The 19785-nt window shown below is 37.5% G+C and overlaps 3 protein-coding genes across 3 annotated transcripts; 1 reads left to right on the plus strand and 2 right to left on the minus strand.

Annotated features, from left to right (window-relative positions):
- Positions 1-1358: 1358 nt before the first annotated feature.
- Positions 1359-2752, minus strand: LOC120004861 (mitogen-activated protein kinase kinase kinase 18-like). Its single transcript, XM_038854226.1, has one exon. The coding sequence runs from the start codon at positions 2558-2560 to the stop codon at positions 1502-1504; it is 1059 nt and encodes a 352-aa protein (XP_038710154.1). The 5' UTR covers positions 2561-2752; the 3' UTR covers positions 1359-1501.
- Positions 2753-10226: 7474 nt separating this feature from the next.
- LOC120001009 (protein RALF-like 34) lies at positions 10227-11066 on the minus strand. The gene has a single exon (XM_038849226.1). It carries the CDS (start codon positions 10887-10889, stop codon positions 10488-10490), a length of 402 nt encoding a protein of 133 aa, XP_038705154.1. The 5' UTR covers positions 10890-11066; the 3' UTR covers positions 10227-10487.
- Positions 11067-14878: 3812 nt separating this feature from the next.
- Positions 14879-15730, plus strand: LOC119996680 (transcription factor HEC2-like). Its single transcript, XM_038843433.1, has one exon. It carries the CDS (start codon positions 14922-14924, stop codon positions 15675-15677), a length of 756 nt encoding a protein of 251 aa, XP_038699361.1. The 5' UTR covers positions 14879-14921; the 3' UTR covers positions 15678-15730.
- Positions 15731-19785: the final 4055 nt, after the last annotated feature.

Below are 19785 nucleotides of genomic sequence, written 5' to 3' on the forward strand. Positions count from 1 at the left end.
TACTTTGGCATACATTTACTTACCAGCCATGCCTAAAGGTCTTCTCTGATCATCACAGCTGGTATTTGTCTACCCTCTCATCCATATCTTCACACTTCCACAGCCACATCTGAACATGTAAGAAGGTTAATGGACACACCAACTCGATCAAACGAAAGGCAATGTTTGTTAATTTTAAGTAAACTTGTGTAGAATAACTGAACCTGCGACGGAACTCACATCAGGTTAAACGCATACAACTGGTATATATGTCAATCTTTGCTATGCATTACATTTTTTTAGGTAACCAAAAACAATATGATACAAGTTTACCTTTCGGACATTCGATATGAGCGTGCATAAGTTTCTCACATGATGACAAGATAAGTTGAACTAAAACCCAGTGCGTGATCACAAAAATATTACTCCAAGTAAAATCTAATTCAAAACCTCCTGAATCCATACGGTTTTTATGCAGAAAGATTAAATTGCACCTCAAATATGGGTGTGAAAGGTGAAACCAATCCTTCATTAAAAAAGAAAGGTCAAAACCAACCAATTAGGAGTCAAAACTCAAAAAAGGAATTATTGGTCACGTTGAAGTTTACAATAATATGAACACATGTTTAATTAGCATGAGCAATAATAGGAATTGGTCGTAATGGATAGATGAGTTTCAACGAGAAAATGTGAATCCTATCATTCACACTTCCTTCCTTGAAATTGTATTCGAACGAATCAAGTGCTATATTTTACAATAATTTATTCAGAATTCAGATTTAGTCGAGCTGTTGATAAGAACTTAATCAACGATTAACTGCTCATGTTAGCAGGCAAGTTAATGAACACACCTAATATTATTAATTATTTAGTATTTTGGTCCATTCAACATTCTATTCAAAATTAGGAGAATCACAAATGAGAATGCAAAAGATGATGTGAAACTGAATTTAAAAAAAGAAAAAGAAAAAAGAAGCTTTGATTGTTGTATGATGTTGGTGCAGGAGAACTATTTTGGATGATAAATCTATATTGGACCGAACCGTATGAACTCGAAAGGTTCTAAATTCAGTTCTCACTCAAAACAATATTCTTGTGGCAAAACTATACTTTGACTCTACTTATCATGACGATTTTGGAACCAAACTGTACATGAACTTGGAAGATTTTGAGTTCGATTTTCATTTTCCACTTGTGGCCAAATACTGTTTTGACTTAGTTTACCCTGTCGTCAGGTGCATCATGGGGAGACTGAGGATGATTACACACTTGCATTGATGTATGCCACAACAAAAATCACAACAGATGACACAGAAAACATTTGCCGGAGGCCCAGAGCAGCTGCCAATCTTACAGAATTAAAAGAAAAACTTTTTAAATAAAAAGTGACCAAGAAAAAGCATCACTGCAATTGATTTAACTCGTATGATTTAATAAACAAAATTGTTATGTACAGTACAGTTTGTGTCCTAATCTACAATCAAATTGGTATGAAAGAATCAACTAGTTGAGTAATCTCGCTTCATCTTACAGGGAACCAATTTTCCGAGAATGACCAATCAGAACTCATAGCATCAAGACTGTCCAATTGCCGGACTCTTTCCGCCGGCGAAGTGTAACGATGTGATAATTCATAACAGAAACTAGTATCCGGTGAAGATACCTCGGAACCAGAGACTGAAACCCAAACTGGGAAATCAAAAGGACATCTCGGTGATGCCGGTGAGTTTTTACTGTCCTTCATCACATCATCGTTAACCAAAATAACTTCTTCACCGGCTGAAACAAAAGGGTGATTCAAAAGCATCTCCGCCGTCCATCTCTCTCTAGGATCCTTAACAAAGCACTTGCGAAGAAAATCTTTCCCTTCTTCCGACAATTCGTCTGGAATTACGGGTAATTCGTCCCCAGTTCCGATTCTAATCAACAGCTTGAAAACATTGGCTTCGGGCCCACAATTCCAAGCGTTCTTTCCGGTCACCATCTCCACCACCGCACACCCAAGAGCCCACACGTCTGCCGGAGACTCGTACTCGTTCTCATTAACTGATTCTGGTGCCATGTACAGAGGAGTACCTCTTATTTGTACCCTGCTCTGTTCTCCACTCTGTTTCTCCCCTGACTTCTTTGCCAATCCAAAATCAGCAATCTTTACTGCCCGATTGTCCAACAACAATAAATTCTGAAGCTTTATATCGCAGTGAGCGAACCCTTTTGAATGAATCTGTTTAAGCCCCAGTAGAATCAACCTAGTGTAGTGCCTGACATCGGATTCCGGAAAACATCCACCGGTGGTTTTCTTCAACTGATTAGCCAGACTGCCTCTGTTTGCATACTCCAGAAACAAATTGTACAATCTCTCACCGTTTTCAGAACTGTAATCGTCGCCGTAACACTGGATGATTTGCGGGCAATTCCCGATCAAACCCAGAACTTCTTTCTCGTTCTTGAGCCAATCCGAATCAATAACATCGCAAGACTTCACTGCCATCACTGAAGGATACTGACAGGAACAACTCTTTGCCAAATTAACCGTTGCGAAGCTGCCATGACCGATTGCTTCTCCTCGAACCCACTCCATGGGAACAGAACAAATTGAATACTGAATTTCGATGAATCTCTGAAGGGTTTGTGGGTGTGGTATAAACAACTTAAATAAGGATTCCTAACTTCTTTCCCACCCGGATTAGGGAATTCTGATTCCTTGAGAAGGTAAGAGAAAAGACGCGACTTCACAATCGCAACTGTTGGCGCAAGATGACTATATATAAGGGGAGAATGGTTGGGTTAATTTATGCAGACCAAGTGTTTGTAAAATTAACAAAGAATTGATCTTTTTGTGTGATTAATGCACGTGATAGGCAAATTATATGCTGGCGAAGACCTGTTCCCAAAAATGGACTAAGATAGCGCAACCCCCTGTTGGTAGGATATGCTCGATTCTTTGAGACTTCTACTGAGCAACCACCAGTACACTACTTGCAAGGCTAACCCAAATGACTAAGCCGCCCCTACTATGATAATATCTTTGCTAAAGGTGGAAAAAAAATTCGGTTCCGGATAAGACAACATCAAGTATTTATGAAATATTTGTATGTCCGGACTCTGATCTAGATTAGATTTCGGACGTACTTAATTTAGCACATCCAGATCAGTTTAAATCCAAAGTTCCAGACAAGTAAATCAGACAATAAACTAATCCGAGTTAGGGTCCGGACAAGTAAATCAGACAAGATTTCTGTGTTTGGATCCAAACCCGATTTTAAACCGGACAAATTTTTGAGTTTGAGCCCGAATTTCAGGTATATAATTTATGTCCAAAATTGGTTTAATTCAAGTAGAACAAAATCGATCATCCAAACTGGGCTGAATTTTGCCATCCCGAATCTTTGCTAATCATACACGGATTAGAACTACCTAAACTTGGTTATTAAGTCATTACACACTCAAAAGGCTATTTATTTTTGCTATTAAAAATTAGTTAAATACAGCGCCGACAGGGGGAGGTGTTCCACTACTTATGGTTGTTGGCCTTCATTTTTTTTGCCCTATTTAATTTTGTTCAAATTATCTGTCTTTTGCTTTTATTTTACTAATTAAATCAACTTAATTATCCATATAATGACATAGGGGGATGCTTGGTTTGATCCTTCACTTCCATGAAATTTCATAATTGGTACAATGTTGTTTGCTACTACACATTTATCAACAAAATGTTTACGTGTGTGCCTATGATAATGATGTACAACCCCTATTTGATATTTCATTCCAATGTATTAATTGTCTTGAAGGGTGCAAGAGGAAATAATAGTATAATACATTATAATTCTATTCCCCTAAGTTGGTCAAGTTTGGTATGGCATTGGGTACGTACTAGGAAGGTGTTTAACCACCATGCATATGCATGCATATTCACAAATGGGAATTAATTTTGCCTTTCTTAATTTGTTTTGTTCTTAAATATTGACAATCGATTAGGTGATTATATGGCTTATTTAAAGTTATGTAATATTGTTGGAAAGATGTTGTGGTGTTACGTAAAATAAATAATTTGGTCCTACTCTAATAGAGACGTTTCATCTCAGTGTCCAAAACCGACACTTTTACAAAACGTGATTGGTGTGAAACAAATTAAAATAAATAAATAAAATCCAACCACTATGCTTTTCTATCTAATCAAGCAAAAGATACGTAATTAAATTATATTTTTTAACTGATAACGACATCATAAACTAGGGCATTAGGGCAAATACGCACATAAATTTCTCATCTGATGATAATCGAGTACGTTGAGTCAATACCCACGTGGACGTCACAAGAATATTACTCACGTTGGGAATCAAATTCAGTATCTTTTGAGTACACGTGGTTTGGCCAAAAGATTGCTATGTTGATATGTAATTCAATGTCTCTTATACTCAACTAATTTTCTAATATTTTCGTTTATATAGAAGTGTCTTATTATGTAGCTTTCTTTGGACGGAAAATCCATGGATGTCGTGTGTCACGTGCTATCACCGCGTGTATGATAATCGATCCCGAATTTGGACAATCTGGTAGAGTGACTAGCAATATAACCTGGTATTATGCAAACATGGTCGTCCAGTAAGACCAGCTCACGCAATATGAGGCAATGGTCTCGCGCGATGCGAATATACCAAGCGTATTATTTTCCCTCAAAATCTCACACTTTCTTGGGGATCGCATAGATCGTATTGCAACTTGCGAATCTATCATAAACATTTATAATAAACTACCGCCATTCATATTATATTATACTAATGTGGACTGGACGCTGCTTTACTGCGAATCCTTAAAATAGGTCCTGGACGGCTGGACCAGATTGATCAGGTTCAGTCGGGTTCATGGGGGCTGCTGTAGTAATAACTACAGCAGTCCCCGCTGTAGGTCTTTTGGGCTTCAAAACATTTTTTATTTATTTTTTAAAAATTATATATGTGTAGTATTCGGTCTAACGATTCCAATGACATATTTTTTGTTCGAAACATAAATCAAATTCATCGCGATCGAAACATCGAATGTTTTGAGTTTATATTCAACGGTTCAGAATTGTTATGCATTTTTCACATTAAATTTGATTTTTGTTTCGAACAAAAAATATATCGTTGGAATCGTTACTCCGAATACTACACATATATAATTTTTTAAAATAAAAATAAAAATATTTTACAGTCCAAAAAGAGCTACAGCAGCCCCCGAGAACTCAGTTCAGTTTCAGGTGATGCATGTTGTATATAGCTACGTCATGTTTCTATATTGAGAAAGGCCTTTTAGTGTTGAGTAAACTGTACTCGTCACTCTTCTCAGTGCCAACAGCCAGTAAGCTGTGAGAGCCAGAGGGGGAGAGAGTGTGTGAGACCACTCTGATCGCTTGCCAACCTCAGCCATCACATGTGCTCACGTTCTGTATATATCAGCCTGTATGGCACCGCCTTTTCTGCCTTGGAATTGGGTCCCCCATTTATATCTCCTTGGGTCCTACTTCATTTTTTAATGACAAGGAACTATATAGTCTTTTCTAAACATAGTATACTTAAATCGCGACTCTACTAATTACCCAATAAATCACACGGTGTTGATAGAAGAGTTGAACTTGAGTCTCTCGATCAGAAATATCCATCCCAACCAACTCGATAAGTACGTGATGTAATACATGTTATTGATATGAAGAGTTGAACTTTAGTTTCTCGACTAGAAAGATTCATCCCAACCAAATGGATCACTCACTTCATCATTTTTTTTATAACATATTCTATTAATTTCCCTTTTTTTGGTTTTAGAAGGTTGGATCAATACGAGGTTCTGGGTAGTTAAGAATCGCAAATACCAAAGCACAACTCACGTGCTCCTAACGATCTTTTGGTCTGAAAGGAAGGCAAACCCAACTTGGACCTGTCACCGCCACCACCACCCCCAACACTCCTTCCAACTTGAACACCAAAAACCTTCTTGTGGGCCCCCAATCGTAATTTAGAAGATATATCTTAAATCTTTTCATGTGACGTAATGCAATAAAGTTAGGTATAGCGTGCATGAGAGGAGTTGATGGAGGAATATTATTTGGATTTGGGGGCCTTGACAACATTCCTAGATCTCTTGATTACAATGACTTTATACTGAAAAGAAGGGTGTGTGTTAGGTTACATGTATTATTGATGGAATAAGGTCATTAGGTAATTATTGGTGAATATCCAATTGCAATCCCTTCATTCTCGGGATGGCGCGCTCCCGTGAGTGGGGGTACTTTAATTTACTTGACGTGATTAATTTGGACCAACGAAATCTTTTTTTTTTTTATAATCAATAATGATATCATACATGCTTCTCCTTTGAACATCTTATATTGAGTCTAAATTCATACTGTCATACTAGAAGTTTATCACCCGACAACAATATAATTTGGGTCAAAAACATACAACACCTTTATTGCTAACACAATTAAGGACAAGAAATTTATTAGGTAAGCGAAAATGAGTTCTATGCTAAAATCATAAATGATTTCTCTCCTAAAATTCTTTACGAAAATGATAAAGATGCCAACAATCGGCATCTCAATTATCCCGTATACTGAGTTGAACGCACATAGTCTAAGTGTGCACTTTAATTTACTTGACATGATTAATTTGAACCTACAAAACCGTTTTCTGTAACCCAATTAAGGAAATGAATTACTTATGGAAGCAAAAAGTAAAATTCATGACAAAAGAGTTAACAGTTATATGGATCAAATCATTTTTTATTTCAGTAATCCTAAACATTGAAATTAATGCACACAATTTTATAGGGATCATGTGAGATTCACGATTTCACATAAATCATATGCATTCAACTCATTATTTGGGATAGTCGAGACAAAAAAATACAAAATTATTAACATTTTCGCACGAGAGTCCGTCCAAAATCACAAATGATTCATCTCCTAAAATTGTTTGTGTGTGGGCTCACTAAAATTGTTTATGTTTGGAGCCCACAGTGATCTTACTTTTCTACATATGATATCCCTTTATAACATTTGTTGTATGAATTATGAGGTTACCGACAAGATTATGAAAATTAAATACTCTTTATTTAGTGCATTAAAACGAGTTAATCACGGTTCAATAACAAATAATATTGCTTTACAATAAATATACAATTCAATATATTTTTAAATTAATGCACATCAAATTTAGTGCTGGTCATGCTGACATTTATAGAAAGTTTTGCAGTCCAAGTTGCACCCAAAAAAATCTGGGTCGCCGTCAAAACAAAGATTTTTCGCCGAACCCGAATCAGAGGAAAAATGAGGAGATTTTGTCGGCTGGATAAAGCAGCCCTCGTGACCGCCGAATCAATAAATACAGAGAACCGTAGGTGCGATCTCAGGTCGAGCCCACATGCACGCGCCAAGTGCGGTCTAAGCTGGTGTAAGTGTAAACAGTCGGTCAGTATTCAACTGTCACATATACACATACAATACGGCCTCGTTTTGTGGGAGAACAATCTTGGGCCTCATGTGAGCTTCAAAGATCCACTAAGAGTGGCCCACTAACTATTCAGAGGCAGCCGTGCCTCATGTTGTTTGCTCCCAAAGTCAACATCTAAGGAAGGGCAACATATGTTGGCTGCAATGCATATTTGTGGTAAGATTTTCGGCATTAGGTGCGTTTACCAAATGCACCGCTTTTAGCTTCAACGCACCATTTTCGAATAAAAATAAGTCGGTTAAGTGGTGCATTACAGTATCATTGTAGTAAATTCAAAAATGATGCCTCTCTATTCTTGAAGCAAAGATTGCATTTTTTTGGGTCAAAATATGAAAAAAAATTTCAATTTTCCCCTCAATTAATTTATTATTCCATTTATATTTTTATGAAAATTAATTTATCAAAAATTAATGATTTCAATGAAAATTATTCAATTTCACCCCATCTCGCCACAATATAGTGATGTGTGAAACACATTTTGTCACCGCAACTCACGTCACCTTATTACAGTTCCAAAATGCGCCTCACCTCACCAAATAAGGTCAAAACACACTCCCAAACCGAACCATTGTTTCAACCGTGGAGGACTTGTTTAGACGGCCTATATTGCATTAATGGGACCCAACATGTTACTATAAAAAAATTTGATGTGAGATTTTTTGGGTTAGGTACCAAAAACTGTTGCAGCCATTCATGTTTGAGAGAGGGCGAAACAAATAGAAACGACAGCAAAGGAAGGCGTTTAAGGTGTGTGAAAGAACAAGCAAACGATCGATCGAGCAGCCCCTGTCTCCACCTCCACAAAATAGCAAAAGACCAACCTCACGTTGACCACGTTTTAATTACTAGTGTTCATATTTTGGTGAATTTCCAGGAAGCAAGGGTCAGCTACTCAACTTGTGCATCCAATTTGGTCTCATATGGGGAAGTTTGGTCCATTCTTAATCAGAATAAATGCACTCTTTTATTTAGGTTTGAAAATAAAATAGTTTTATGGCACCAAGTCCTCAGATATTTCTGGCCGTCAACTAATCAACTTTGGAACATTCGGCATAATGTTCAAATTGCAAGGTCAGGAATTATTTTTAGGCAACTTGAATGGATGTGCTGCTTGAATAAATCTCAAAATCAATAGGTCAAACGTTTGTGTTATTAACAAGGAAAATAAATAAATTAGCGAGATAGAATGTGAGGTCAAAGGCGGTTAAGGGCCCTGCAGTTTTAGTTACATATGTTGTTCATTACTTCTACCAGTGCGTGATCACATAATTTTTTTGAATTTGATAAATAGACTCGAACATCCGTGATTAAAACTGTAACTTCTCTATTGCAAGGCTCGTTCGGAGGTCAAAATCATGTAGATTCCCGCCCAAAAAAGGTCATAATTCTAAGTATTGTCGAGTTTTTTTTTTTTGAAAAAAAATTTTAATTAAGAACAACTAGGAAAACATTTAGAAACATAAAGAGAGTTAATGGAGAATGGAATGTCCTCCATGAAAATACTAGGCAAAGAGACATTAGTAGATCGACCCAAGGATGCAAGGGCATCTGTAACCCTATTTCGGTCCCTAGAAACATGCATAATTTGATGCTCCATTTCATTCAAAAGAGCTCTAGTTTCATCGAGAACGAAACCATGAGGCGATAGAGGATAGATATCTCATTTCAAAGCAGCAACGATCCAAGTTAAACTCCATAGCCAGTTGAACTCCAAAACGGAAAGCAAGAGTCTCAATCATCATAGGGCAACCAGCTGACGGAACACGCATAAACCCCGATAGATGAACACAACCGCAATGATCTGTAATGATGAATCCAATCCCCGCCCAAGGATCTCCTTGCTTCCATGAGCCATCAACATTGATTTTTTTTCCAGCTAGGGGGAGTCTTGAGACTTGGTATTTGGGATCACATTTTGTTACCTAATACGGATATTATGGGCCTGGATTTCTGGGTCTTGTGTTGTTTGTGGCCCAGTTAACTACGAAGTCATGTTCCATTGGATGGGCCAATATCTTAGAGACAACCGGGCTTAGAACCGTGTCAAATGTCCAAGTGACTTGGGTCAGAACAAGTTTTGAACGAGTTAAGCCCACAGCCCATTACCCGAGGAGTAGTAACATATTGCACGGCCAATTGTGTCCAAGTGACTGAGGTGGGTCAGAACAAGTTTTGAACGAGTTAAGCCCACAGCCCATTGCCAGAGGAGTAGTAACATATTGCACAGCCAATTGTGTGGGCAGATACAGCTATTTGTCATGCATCATGGGTTCCACAAGATGAGAACCAGGTGAAAGGTCCAGCTTCAAGGAAAATTACTAATGTCATTAAATACTTCCCACTGTCACAGGTGAAGGAGTTATGTTTAAGTTGTTGAAACTTGAAAGGTAGTTTCTAAGGCTCCATCACAATTGGGCAAACAAGGAATGATAACTTCAAGGCTTCAAATCAATAATTGCAAAGATAGAACACTTGTAGGTTCATAAGATATAACTCAATTACTAAGATTATGTTTATACTTTATATTGTTTGTTGAAACCGATGTCAAAATTCTCAATCAAAGATACCAATAATATTGTCCTCTTTGAATTGATTGGATCACTCTGGATATAGGATATATCCGACTCGCAAGTTTTTTTTTTCTTGGGCATCTCACAATAAAAATTAAGCCTAGAAAACGCGATATTGATGTAAGAGGGTAAAAGTTTTGTTCATAAACCATTCGACTGGGTTATGTCACCTTAATGTGGGATTATAGTCTTGACGATCCAAATTGTGATTCCAGGATGCAGACTGGTGAACACAGTGCTTAACATTCAATACTTGAACAAAGTCTATAATTAAACCCTAATTAGTTTAAGCAGACTACAAATTACTCAAATATCATCCCACCGCACCCAAAATCACACAGACACGGTGTTTATTCCGCCCACAAAATCAACACTGGCGAAAAACCGCAAACAGGTACACACATACATTGGTGGATAAGATACTGATAAACCAAATCGAAGAACTAATTCATCAACTCCTGCAACGGGTAATCGCGGAACACCCTCTAGTGTACGGGTGCACAGGTCCTCTGGCTTTGAAGCAGTTGTGGGTATAGTACGACCTCCCCGATCGAGGCGGACATGGGATTCTGTTCGCAGAGAGTGCGCCATACGAAATGTAGTACGGCCTTCTCTGCCAGAACAAAGATCTACGATCAACTCCATCATCTTCTCCAATATCCAAGTCCAAGTCGTCGACATTGTCGAGGTCACTGTACGGAGACATCGAGAATGGCCACTCCAGAGCGTCTGTCATTAGACCCAGCTTCGAGTCATCAACTACCTGGGCTTGAAGTTTGTGGCTAAGAGAAAGGATTGTTACAATTAAGAGGCAGAGAACGGAAGTGAAGTTCCAGGGCTTGAAGGACGCCATTGGAGGAAAAATGGCTCGGTAGGTGTTTGTGTTTTTGTCTGGCTGAAATAGAATTTATGACAGAGAGTCACTCACAGGGGAGTGGGTGGTGGTGTTTTGATTTGAAGGCGTTGGTACAGAGAGGGAGGGAAATGGGGACAGAGAGTCACATGGAGAGGGAGGTGATTGGGTTACAGCTGTGACTTTCATCAATGCAGTGATCAGTCATATACGTGTATAGATTCTTGTGCATATTGGTCCTCAAATGATCGAGTGTGTTTGTGCTCACTGTTACAAATTGAGATCTTCAACGCAGCACCGCTAAGAAAATACGTGTCGAAATCAATAGTCGCTATGGCATATATGTTTAGTAGCTTTGAGGTCTGCGCTCACTGTTTGCCTGCGGCGTGGGACCAAATAAGACAAGCGGGGGATACGACGAATTGCTTAAAAATACGCCGCTGGTCGGGTTTTGTTAGGTTTGTTGGGATTGGGATTGGGATGCTAATTTGCCTAAATCTTCATTAGATTCTTGATTGAGTTCTTGACTTCTTTCTGCGACCAAAAAGTGCTTTTGTTTAGTGTGATCTAATCCCCATATAAAATAGGGTCAAAAAGTCTAGAAGTTCTATTTATACCACCTATATGCGCATGCCAAATCATTGCCCCATCTCAGGGGTGTCCCCGGTTGGGTGACATGGGCGACCGCCCAGTGTCCCATATTTTTGAATTAGTGTTATAGGAGTCTCTAAAATCATTTAAGTAAGATATGACATTTAATTTCTTTTAAGAATATCATTTTTTTAGAATCCGTCCAGACCTTGAAAATTAAGGTATTAGGATTTAAGTATACATCTGACACACCCTACGATTTATCAGGTGCTTCAGAGAATGAGACGATCCAAGTAGCTGTTGAATGAATAACGAAAGATCGAGCCAATGATCTGGAGGATTATGATCACTATCTAACCAGAGCTAAAAATCAAGAAGAAAATGGTTGAGAATGTTGTTAGAAGTTCTCAAACAGTAAGCCTTGTTGTAAATCCATACCCTTATCATTGTCAATTATATTATTCGCTTTGGTTTGTCCGGTTCCCGTGGATACATTGAGCCCCACACAATTTTGTTTCTCCCAAGCCCAGCTACTAAGTGCCGAAGCCCATGGGTCAAAGCCTTCACTTGGGTTTGGGAAAATGCCTAGTTAACAAGTTAAGGGTGGACTTGTTGTTATAAAGAGAGTTACTTTACCAACATCTTTCGATGTGGTTTTTTAACACTTCTCCGCACTTATGAATTGAGTTATGCCAGACCCACAAGTGGAGTAGAGATCATTGTTCAATTGGACTAAATTACGCCGATATCATATTGTAAATCCACACTCCCATTCTTGTCAACTATATTGTCCGGCCAATTTGGCGAATGTTTCCCTCCATGGATTCTGAATTTCTGATGCCTGTGAACCTTAGCAATAATCCAACTCCTAAGCCCATCTAACTTATTACATCGGGCCTCGTGGATCAATGGAAAAGTCTCGAGCAACGTTTGCCACTCATTGTTGAGTTGACCCAATCTTAGTTCAGGATTCTGGGCCTGGCTATTCCCAAGGCCCGTCATTGAATCATTCTACTTAATTAGTAGCCCTTAAACGTTAAAAGTTCATCACTATGGAGCATGGGCCGGGCCTCCAAATGAATTTGGGGTGCCGCGGCTACAGCCCATCTTGTAGGCCCTTAAACGAAGAACAATGTTTGGGTCCAAAATTTGTTTCTTTTTATATTCCTTTTCAGGCAGTCAGTGAGAGGCCTTGGATTCCTCTGGGCTCTGGCACAAAGAACTGGTCTCTCCTACACTAATGGAGACGTTGCATTAATGTCTGTCAACACCATATAGCATTCACATAATCATTACGACTTATCTGATAGGCTGGATCATCTCACAATATGACAATCCCGTCTCTTTTTTAATTATTAATTTTTTTTTTATTGTAATCGAGAACACAACATATGAATTTGTCTCTTGAACAATAGGATATGAGCATAAACTTGGACTGTTAGACCCGTGCTCACCGAAGAGATTCCTCTCTATGCAAATTAAGATGTGCTATATTGAGGGATAGGGGACTGGAATGATTTCAGCTGAAATCATTGAAATCTATAAATCTAAACCTTTTCATTGAAATCTATAAATCTAAACCGTTGATTCATGATGTAATCGTTGGATGCATCTAACAGTTTAGATTTACAGATTTCAATGATTTTAGCTGTAATCATTTCAGCATCCCTTATCCTCTATATTGGACCTATTTGACTCGTTTGAACTTTCTAGATCCATATCAATGCGTTTGAAAGTAAATTGGCAGAGTTGACAGTGCATTTATGAGGAAACTGTTATTACTCTAGTGCTCACTTGAATTCCTTCGAGAAACCAGTAGTGTACAATCATTGAAGAACACATTAGCATGAATTGATGCTAAAGTTAACACATTTACTGAAACTTCACCTTTTTCACACTTTTTGCAGAGGTTGAAATTCAATAAAAAGGTTTTCGTGTTCATGACAATTAGCGTAAATCAAAGCCAGACAACAAGAACTGATACAACTCTGCAATAGCTATTGGTTTGTGCTACTGCCTACTGAGTTATACAAATAGTTATAGAGGGGTTCAAGATGGAGAGTATTGGGACCACTTACTGAACCACTACTGTTATTATCTGCTCCACCACTCACCGTATAACACCAGGCTCAAGTGGACGGGGCCGCAAGCTTATGTAGCTAATGTTGTGCGAGTTACTAGGTGACGAAATGACTTAGTGCTCTAAATCCTATATCGCCCATGAGAAACATTGAAGTATAGAATATAATAGATAAAATCTCCTAACTTGGTAAATGTATTTTTTAAGCCAAAATGATTCAGAATAACAAATCCATACGAGCTAATATTTCTGAGTGGACCCAAACCGGACAATATTCACCAAACCAGCGAGGCCAGAGACTACACCACTCAATAACATAGGAAATTTACGCTAGTACCGGAAATGATCAGATTTTGTACTTGCAGTAGGGGTCAGCATCACACCATCACTATCAGCTCCTAATCCTCATTGAAAAGTGTGCCACGGCAATGCTTACAGTCCAAAACCGGCAGAGCATGCTCTGTAGGTCCACAATAAGGCTCCAACGTCCAAACCCAATTTCATCATTGTGCTTCCGGCAGCCACTGACCTTCCAGAATCTTATTCCGGCGGCCACCGCAGGAACAGGAGCCGGTGGACATATATTATTCAAAAGGTTCTTTGCATTGAGACCCGCTAGATTTGTTATCTCTGACACATTTCATGTGAATGTGGGGTTTCATGGTATTATTTTTCCGGCATGTTAAAAATTTTAAAAATGCCAAAGTAAAGACCACTATCTATCAAACCCCAATGAAAGAAAGTACATGAAATGGTTCATGCATCTTCATTCATGAAAGCAAACTTTTAATCCAAACCTTCCACTTTATTAGCCCATTTGCATCAGTGGTCTTAGAACCGTTGATCTTGTATTAATAATAATCTAATGGTAAATATAGAGTGTTAGCCCAAAAAACAATAATAATAGGGATCCCAACAGTTGACATCTCAGTTATCCCAGTTGCTTGAGTTATATTCGCAGGATTTCATATACATCATATAGGGCATTTAGAACCCACAAATTCATTTGGATCCTGAGCGTCTAATGCATCAACTGGGATAACTAAGATACAACTATTTGAATGTTAATCATTTTTGCCTACAAAATGGGCGGTCACTGTCAGGATTGATGAGTCCATCATAAATGAGGCTGATAATTGCTATATAAAGACTTCCTATTCTGTAATAGGTGATGGGTTTCTGAGATATCCCACACTTTCTTCTCTCTTTCTCCTCAACTTCTCATAAACCCGTTTTATATATCTCTGTCACAAACCCTAATTCTCCTCCTCTCTCTCTGTTCCTCCATACCTCTGCTGCTCACTGTATACCCCTTCCATACCTCCCTCCACTCTACATCTCTCTCACGGCAGCCAGAATCAATGGATGTTGACATGATTAAAACAACATCATCATCATCATCAGATGATCAGATGGACATGATGACAATGATGATGCATATGGATCATCATCAATTCTATGACTCCTTCACCCCCAACACTACTAACTCCACACTACCAGAAATTCAATTCTCCAACACCATTTCAAACCCTATCTTTAACAACCCAACAAATACAAATGGATTCCTAGGCAACCCAGTTGGAATTCAAGAGCCCATGACCCAACCCACCTCCAAATTCAAATACCCGATTTTCCCTAATCCGAACCCGCTTATGTCATCCTCAATATCATCAGTAGAGAAGAAGAACTCAATGGCAGCAATGAGGGAGATGATATTCAGGATAGCGGCAATGCAGCCGATCCATATAGATCCGGAATCGGTTAAGCCACCGAAGAGAAGGAACGTGAAGATATCAAAGGATCCACAAAGTGTGGCAGCAAGGCATAGGAGGGAAAGGATAAGTGAGCGGATAAGGATTTTACAGAGACTTGTGCCTGGTGGGACTAAGATGGATACGGCTTCGATGCTGGATGAGGCTATACATTATGTTAAGTTCTTGAAGAAGCAAGTGCAGTCTTTGGAACAAGCTGGGGTTAATAAGCCGCCTACGGGTCATGTTGTAGGGTTCTCTGGTGCAACTTCAATGGCTGCAAATTTGGGTTACTCGTCTTTGATGATGGGTTGCAGCAACCAACAACCGGGTCATTTGGTGGGTTCAATGCAGATGCTTAGATGATGATCAAGATTAGTTTTTGGCTTTTGTAATTGTACTGTGTGAGCATTGTAAAGTGTGGATTATGCGTCCTCTTTTTTTAAAAACTTGTTAAGTGTATTTGAGAATTATAATGTATGTGTTCATGGGGTTGACAATTCCTCTACTTTAGTTCTAATTGATCAATGTTTAGTGTTACTATTAGCGTGGTGATAGTAAAGTTATGTTGTGCACTCAGTATGATTTTTTAATACTAAATTGATGTCGCATTTGAGCATAGCTAATATGTATACGAAAATTGTAAAGATCTTAACAGATAGTATCACAGTTATCCCATCTACTGAGTTGGACAAACAAGATCCAAATGAATTTGCGAGCTCCATATGTCTCACATGATGCACATGAAATCTTGTGCTACAACCCAGTTGGTATGATCCATCATGGGACCCATATTCACTTTCCTTCTTGGGCTAGTGTTTGATATTTGGATTGTGTCCCTTTTATCTTTCTTCGTTCTTGGGGATATGTTCTTCATATTTTGTACTGTCTAATTATCAATATAATACACATTTATAATAAAAAAAAAGCTCAACAACTGAGATAATTTGAATATCAACTGCTATGACCACCTATCATAAAATTCATAATTGATATGTGTATATATACATGAAACACCACGCCCCATAATGAAGATAAGTACAAATCTCATCGTCAATTTGATATTTGAGTGAAAAGTTGGTCCATTTGTGCGTTTGTTTTTTTAGGTTCTTGATTTTTAACCATAAAAATATGAGCGAAATATTTTCAGCAGAGGCTAATTTAAGCGTGTGTGTGTATATATATGTATGTATGTACGTACGTATTCTTTTTTATGTTTCAATGAGTAGAGACAATGAAAGAAAGGGCATGTTGTACGATTTTCCTCATTAGCTAGATTGGATGCATGAGACTTTATTTAATCGGAAACACTACAAATTCATAAATTTATTTAAACATGTGGCATCTCTATGTGGCTTCTTTAATAAAGTTTGTTTATTTTTTTTAATTTATGTGTCATGCCTATCTAGCAGACCACCTAAATTATGTAAGTTTATAGATGTGAAAATTATGGACATATATCATTTTGGTTATTTAATTAGTTGCATTGATGCTAGCCAGAAACCATAATGATTAGGAGCCAATCGGCTGGATTTTTGTGAAAGTTTCTTGTGCTTATCATAATCGACGTATAAATATATCGATATATGTAGGAAAATGATACTCATGCACTCCTCAGTCCTAACCTTGATTTACATGGATATACGTACCGTATACCGTATATAGAGTTGACAAATACCATTGTCCTTCTTTTTTCTTCTCCATAAATCATATTTTCTTTATTATATATTGTTATATTAGTGTGAGAGAGAATTTGAGCCAATTAACGAATTAGTTATCATTAGGCAAGTACGTTCTTTGCGGACCCTTTTGTCTAGTAGAGCCTAAGGATCTTGTGGCCACGCATAGGATTTTGGTCCAACTTACCTTGTCATCAAGTGAACATGACTGTTCGAATTTAGGTTTATATTGGATATCTAAAGATAAGCTTGTATTAAAAAGAAAAAACAAAAGTAGAGCCAAAGGTATACCTACACGAAGAGGTGACACGACAACCGACATTGTTATAATTGGATCGATCGATTGGCCAATCTCATCACATATCCATGATTGATTGATCCTCTAGATAGCTCGTGAATTAAGTTATGAAATATGGTATGAAAGGTCAATTGTTACCCGTACTTGTCAATAGCTCTCAAAGTCGGACCAGTGGAGCATCTATCGCTAAAGCATATGAAAAATTCTATATTCAATCGGTTCACACGGACGGTAGCAGCTGGTCTTATTATTAAGGCAAAGTTTCCTATCTTATCCTTGCATACCAAAACCTTATCTATTATATAAACACCAAGTGCCAAACTGGCATCTCATTTTGTCAAAGTCAAACCCCAAAAACGGCAATTTTGATTGCCGTGCGCATTGGAGATATGGAGGAGAGGGAAGAGAAAGGAAGAGGGAGTAATACGCACAAATAGCGATAGAATTATATATTAAAATGATTGAGGCAAGCTTGGTTTGTCGACACTTGTCTTATTGTATTTGTAAAGCGAGTGACAAGTTTTATGTTTTTGGTAATAATAGGGAGTTAGAGTGTGTGTAATTATGTAAACATGTGGAACACACAAGCATGATAATGGAATTAGAAATATTAAAAAAAAAAAGGGTATGAGAATGGAATAAAAGTAATAGGCGAAAGGCAATATTGTATTATTGTGCTTAGCATCTCTCCAACTTCCAAGACTATATATTAACATATTGAGTGGAAATTTAGTAAGCTTATATGAGCGTAGTCGAATTTGGAAGATATATAATCCTTCTAGTTAGGAAATATATATTTGACTCATCATACAGATATTTCTACTAGGAAACACAAATGAAATTCTTTTGCCCAAACTTGATTATCATTGTAAGATACTATTTGTTTTCCTAAGTCTATGCTCAACTCGTCATTGGACTTTCAGGATCTTAAAGGGCTTACAGCTTTAAAATGCATCCTACGAGACTTTATGATCAATTTCACTGTTAATTTGAACATTACGGGGAAATCGAACTCAAAGTATTCCATTTAGGATTGAAATGTCAGATAAATATCGGTAAGCCCTTTGACTCAAGATGGATCATATTCTCTATTCGGTTCAGTTGATTTTATATCTTGCAAGACTTTTTTTTTTCAAAAAAAATAACCTTCATCTCTTTCGAAAATAGCTTACAAGTTGACTTTCCAAATACACTACTAAAAAAGAACAATTTTGTATGATTTTAGAAAAATATGTGTGATGATATTAATTTGTATGCTCATTATATTTAATTATAACTAGAGGTAAATAGCACCTCAACAACGGAGCCACAAGATTTGTTTAATAAAGATAATTGAATCTGGAGATTTAATTTAATATTAGGATTTCTCTTTAAAATAAAGCAATATAGAACTGTACCAATTATAACAACATTTTAAAAACTAGAGAAAAAGAGAATTATATATATATATATATATATCGTTTGTCCTCTTCTCTAAAATACTTAAATGATAGAGGAAAGAGGTAGGTTGCCTCCCAAGGCAGGATCGAATAATGGTAGTGTTGATGTCTCAAGAATCATACTCACAAACAACCATCTCATCAGATCACATCCGTCCAAGGTGGGTATAAGATTTTATATATATATAGAGAGAGAGAGAATAAAAACAAAGAGTTGGTCAAATGCATCCAAGTAAATAGAGCCCATGTGTGATATGTCACTGAGGTCCCAACATACCCACACACATTGGACTTTGATTTCATATATAGATTTAGGAGCGCATGCACTTTCTTCTCAAAGTTCATTGTATTTGAATCCACCTCTCTCTGACACATTCTATCCTTCTACCCAATAACCCCAATCTAGTATCATCTCATGATCTATATTCTCATCTACCTCTCTTTCTTTCCCTTTTTGGATAACTTCTCATGTTCTTTGTGACAGCATCTAGTTAATGCACTCATGCATGGAATTTCATCTTCCGCCCTACACTCACACACACATATTCTTTCTTGTCCTGAAAGCTTAAGCTGATAGGAATGGTGAATCTTTAATATTTTTTTTTTGGTAATAAAGAATTCTCCGGTTTAACATGTCCACCGAACAGTTAGGTCAACTCTAAACTCGGGTCATCAACAAAGTCCGCTCCATGTTGGTGACAGTTAAGACCATGCAGAAGTCTGTGAGAGAAATCATGCCGAAACTACTGGGCGTAAGGCTTGAATTTGCTACATCTCACATTTCGACATTTGTAAGGAGTTATCAATATACAATTTCAACATTTCTTTTTTTTTTTTTGATAAATACAATTTCTCCATTTCAACCAAAGTTTCTTTGATATTTGACGGTTAAATCTAACATATTTATTTAAAAGATTATAACTTCAATCCGAAAAACAAAATGTTGATGTGGGTATTTACAAAATAGATTTTGTTACCATTGGAGACTTGAAGAAGGTGAGACTATAAATAGAGATATGGGCAAATAAGGTCAAATAACAATACCAATTAATTAACAA

Source organism: Tripterygium wilfordii, chromosome 1 (genome assembly GCF_013401445.1).
Source record: "Tripterygium wilfordii isolate XIE 37 chromosome 1, ASM1340144v1, whole genome shotgun sequence".
Lineage (NCBI taxonomy): Eukaryota > Viridiplantae > Streptophyta > Magnoliopsida > Celastrales > Celastraceae > Tripterygium > Tripterygium wilfordii.